The sequence below is a fragment of the Sinocyclocheilus grahami genome, unplaced genomic scaffold (genome assembly GCF_001515645.1).
Source record: "Sinocyclocheilus grahami isolate Dianchi unplaced genomic scaffold, SAMN03320097.WGS_v1.1 scaffold441.1, whole genome shotgun sequence".
Lineage (NCBI taxonomy): Eukaryota > Metazoa > Chordata > Actinopteri > Cypriniformes > Cyprinidae > Sinocyclocheilus > Sinocyclocheilus grahami.
This window is the reverse complement of record NW_015505620.1, coordinates 313,730-318,710: the sequence shown is the minus strand read 5'-3', so window position 1 is coordinate 318,710 and position 4,981 is coordinate 313,730. Positions and strand designations below refer to the sequence as shown.

The window sequence follows — 4,981 nt, the reverse complement described above, 5'->3', positions numbered from 1 at the left end:
GACCAGCTTAAACCAGCAAAGGACCAGCTTAAACCAGCAAAAGGACCAGCTTAAACCAGCAAAGGACCAGCTTAAACCAGCAAAATGACCAGCTTAAACCAGCAAAGGACCAGCTTAAACCAGCAAAATGACCAGCTTAAACCAGCAAAGGACCAGTTTAAACCAGCATCCCAGCGTCAAAACATACCTAACCAGCATATGCTGTTTTTTTCAACAGGGTAACATATGTTTTTTTCTTTCATAGTCCATACAATGAAAGCCAGTGGGGTCCAATGTTGACTGGACATTTTTTAAATATCTCATTTTGTGTTCCACTAAATAAATGCACTCAGGTTTGAAAGACATGAGCTATGTAAACAAATAATGAACATTCATTTCTGGGTGAAACTTTGAATTAAAAGTAGATTAATAGCGCCACCTAGAGGACTATATTCATACTTACACATTTACTTCAGAGTTCTGAGAGAATCATTAAAATGCCAACAAACATACGAATAAATGAAAAAGTGTTTCGGTGTTTAAAGTTTGTGTAAAATCTGTGAACGAGTCTCTACAGATTATCAAATGGTCATCCCTCAAACAACAGGCCTACTTCTGCAGTTAGATTAAAGCGGTGTAAACTCTTGTGTGCAAACTGTGATGAAACACCAAGACTACACACGAACAAACAGCACAACACTGGAAAAGTCTTTACACTCATAAATATTTGAGCATGTCCATGCCATATATCAAACAGCTGCTGACTACTGAAGCCACTTGTAGTTTTGCCAGAGGACTAGATCAACAGAATGACAGCCTGTATTATATTAATTATTAATATGAGACAGACAGAGACAGACAGATAGATAGACGGATAGATAGACGGATGGATGGATGGATAGATAGATAGATAGATAGATAGATAGATAGATAGATAGATAGATAGATAGATAGATAGATAGATAGATAGATGATGGATAGAAACCATCAGATAGATAGATAGATAGATAGATAGATAGATAGATAGATAGATAGATAGATAGATAGATAGATAGATAGATAGATAGATAGATAGATGATGGATAGAAACCATCAGATAGATAGATAGATAGATAGATAGATAGATAGATAGATAGATAGATAGATAGATAGATAGATAATGGATAGAAACCATCAGATAGATAAGATAGATAGAAACCATCAGATAGATAGATGGATGGATGGATGGATGGATAATGGATAGAAACCATCAGATAGATAGATAGATAGATAGATAGATAGATAGATAGATAGATAGATAGATGATGGATAGATAGATAGATAGATAGTTTGACACACATGCAGGACGTGTGTAAAACAGGGGCTGTTTATGTTTGATAATCATAATAATAATAATAACTGCCTGCCTGTGAATGTTCGTTCTGACGTGACGTGTACTTCCTCGATGGGTGGTGCTGCGCTACTTTCAGGAAACAATTGTGAAAGTAAATAGCAGATCATTAAGCTGGACAGTCTGCCGAAGCGCTGAGCGATAATAACGAGGGGCTACAGGGTCACAAACGCGGACATGGAGACGAGTGCTTACGGTGCTTCGCTGGCCGGTGGAGCCTTTGATTTCTGGGGCTTTCTGAAACGACCGCAGACTGTCGTCCGGCTGCTCAGTTGGGTGAGATCTAAATCATCGTTAGCTAATGAGCTAGTGCTCCTACTCGATGATGGTCAAAGTGTGGGACATTATTCTGGCTGGCCTCAAACTGTGTTAGTTGAACAGAGTTTAGACGCAAAACTAAATTCGGCTGTCGTAAGTTGCAAAGCACAGAGCACATGGCAGCAGTAGTTTGGGAGTTTGATGTTGAGGTCTGCATCATGTGACTTGTCAACGCCAGTAAAATCAAGATGTTAACATGGCACAGTTCTGTAATACTTAGTTTTATGCAGCTAGTTTGCGTGTGCTTTCTTTCTTTCTTTCGCAAATCTAAACCATTTACTACAATAGTACTGTTAAAGGGTTAGGAGTTTTGGGTGAACTATCCCTTGAAGTTACACTGGCCCCAGATAGTAGCTATTAAGAGAGTTTGGCATATTTTTATGTTTTATTATTTACCGCAAAGACATTCATGTTTTTAAGAAATATAGTGTAAGCATGAGCACACCAAAAAGATTACATTTTAAATGTTAAATCTTTAGACAGATTCCCATTCAGACATGACAATGTCTCAATAGTAGTTTCTTTGGTGTTTCTTACGCCTGTGAGGATGCATTATTAAAGAGATTATATTGTTGTCCCTAATTCTGCCTCTGTTTCTTTCCGTCGCAGCTCTTCTCCATAGTGGTGTTTGCTACCATCCTTTCTGAAGGCTACATGAATGAAGAGCATGTAGACACCACTAAATGCATGTTCAATCAGAATGACAGTGCTTGCAGCTATGGAATTGGTATTGGAATTTTAGCTTTCCTGGCCTGTGTTGTCTTTATTGTGCTGGATGCCTACTTCCCCCAGATAAGCAATGCCAACGACAGAAAATACATCGTCTTGGGTGATCTTGGTTTCTCTGGTAAGAATTATTATTGTTATTTTTTTTAATGATTTTCTGGAATGACGTGGGGTTGAGTAAATGATGACAGAATTTTCACTTGTGGGAGAACAAACCCTTTATGTTTCTCTCCGTTTTTCTAATCAGGTGCGTGGACGTTCCTGTGGTTTGTGTGTTTCTGCTTCCTAGCCAATCAGTGGTCTCACACTACTCAAACAGCTGTAATAGCTGATGCAGCTCGAGCTGTGGTGGCCTTTTCCTTCTTCTCCACTGCCACCTGGGTGAGCACATCTCACTTTATTAGACTTCCTGTTGCTGCCTGATGGTCTCCTTGTCTATTTGATAAACTGAAACAAGTATCACCCTTTTTCTCAAGGCCATGCTAACTGTGCTTGCATTTCGACGATACCGCCAAGGAATGGACGAGGTTGGCCTAGGCTACAATGATCCAGCCGGCGACCATACTTCCCCATACCCTTCTGCATATGCTGGTGCTCCAGAGGGTTACCAGCAGTCCCCATTCACCGCCAGTTCTGCGGGACAGGGAGGCTATCAGCCTCCCGCGTACTGAGGGTGAAGGCATTTTAACGCTTCTGAGAGGCTCACCTGTGTGGACTGTGTTTCATATGCTCCACTTTTTTCCTTTTCCATAAGAGTTTAAATTGTGACCAGGGATTTGGTGTGCTTCGCTAGTGTGTATTTTCGTGTTTGGAAAAAGCTATTTATTTTGATTTCGTTTTGATGCAAATTCTAAACCCCTATGTGTAAACGATCTTTGCACTTCTGCAGAATTATCTTGCTAGTTTTTTTTTTCTTCTTCTCCAAATTAGTTTCTGAAAAACAGATTCAACACCAGCTGCAGTTTTTACGTTTTTGAAATAGATGGAATTCGCTTTATTCCATGTCTTGAATGCACAATCACATAATGTATGAACATCTACAGAACTGACATGCCTTAACGGTAGAGTCGTTTCCATACAAAACCGAAATCTAAACAAAATTCCTCATATGCAGATAATAGAAAGTGAACAAGTGCCAAATACATTACCACAACTGAGTAATTCCTTAAAAGCACTGCTTTGCCATATATCACATTTGTTGAAAAGTATGCACTAAATCTCATACTAAAGTATGCCAAATGGCTTTATTTACTGCTAACTTCAATCTTGAGTCTAGAATAGATAACTGTTGAATAGTTAGATTGAGGTTGTGAGATAGGAATTGAAACGAGTAAACTACTGTAAATGTGCTTTAATTTAATTTTTGACAGACAATGGGCTTTGTGTGAATACTAAGCCTTATTTTTGTAAACTTTAAGCACCTGAGTATTGAAGTATGAAACAGTCATATAATGAAATATTGTTGACGACTTCTAGCAGTTTACCTTTAAAATGCTCTTTTATGTCAGGCCAAATTCACTGCAAGATTTCTACCTCTTACTATTGAAATTGTGCCTTATTTTGAAAGTAATATCTAGGAATTGACATTATTTCCAAGGAATTTCTATACATGTATTTCTGCATAGACTATTTTAGAAGACTTTTACTGTTTTCTTGATTTCCCTCAAATGAATAAAAGAAAAACTAGAATAAATAATCATCTAAGTTGGCCACTAAATTGAAACTCTTTTCAATATGGTTGTTTTGTTGAAGGTAGGGAAATTTCCTTTACACAGTCCTGTTATAGCACATAATCATTGTGTCTTTCTCTTCGTTTACTTTGCAACTGTATTTGTAACAGCAGGTATTGCAACATTCTTGTTTTTGTAAGGAAATGCTGCACAATAAACACTTGATTTTTTCCAATGTTAACTGATATCAAAGTCTTGTTGTATCCCGTTTGAAATCTAAAGATTAGGGGGTAGTTTACCAAAAATGAATAATAGTTAAATATTTTTAAAAAATAAAAATAATTTTACTCACCCTCTGCTCTATGTATGACTCTCTTTCTACTGCAAAACAAACCCACGCAAAATATAATTTTGAAAAGATAAAAGATGTCTCAAGTTTCAAAATTCAAAGAGAGTCAATGGGGTACAGTGTTGTTCTCAAAACTCTTGTTTGTATGTTCTGCAGAAGAAAGTCAGTCATGTTTGTAACACCATTAGGGTGAATACATTTCAGTTTTTATTTTTGTGTGAACCATTCCTGTCAAAAAAATCGAATCATTGCACAGCCTGGTGTACAACCTCTTAAAGGGTTAGTTCACCCAAAAATGAAAAGTAGCCCATAAATTACTCACCCTCAAGTCATCCTAGGTGTATATGACTTTCTTCTTTCAGACGAATCCAGTCAGAGTTATATCAAAAATTGTCTTTGATCTTTCAAGCTGTTTAAAGTCACTCAGCGGGTGTTGCATGCATCAGTCCAAAAGAAGTTAAATAAAAAGTGCCCATACATAAAAAAAGTGTCTCACATGGCTCCGGGGGGTGAACAAAGGCCTTCTGTAGCGAATCGATGCGATTTTGT

At 37.6% G+C, this 4,981-nt stretch overlaps 1 protein-coding gene across 1 annotated transcript; it reads left to right on the top strand.

The window, feature by feature from the left end:
- Positions 1-1,374: 1,374 nt before the first annotated feature.
- Positions 1,375-4,085, top strand: syngr2a (synaptogyrin 2a). The gene is made up of 4 exons (XM_016233954.1): positions 1,375-1,645; positions 2,297-2,534; positions 2,661-2,794; positions 2,890-4,085. The coding sequence occupies exons 1-4, from the start codon at positions 1,547-1,549 to the stop codon at positions 3,082-3,084; spliced, it is 666 nt and encodes a 221-aa protein (XP_016089440.1). The 5' UTR covers positions 1,375-1,546; the 3' UTR covers positions 3,085-4,085.
- The last annotated feature ends 896 nt before the right edge of the window (positions 4,086-4,981 follow it).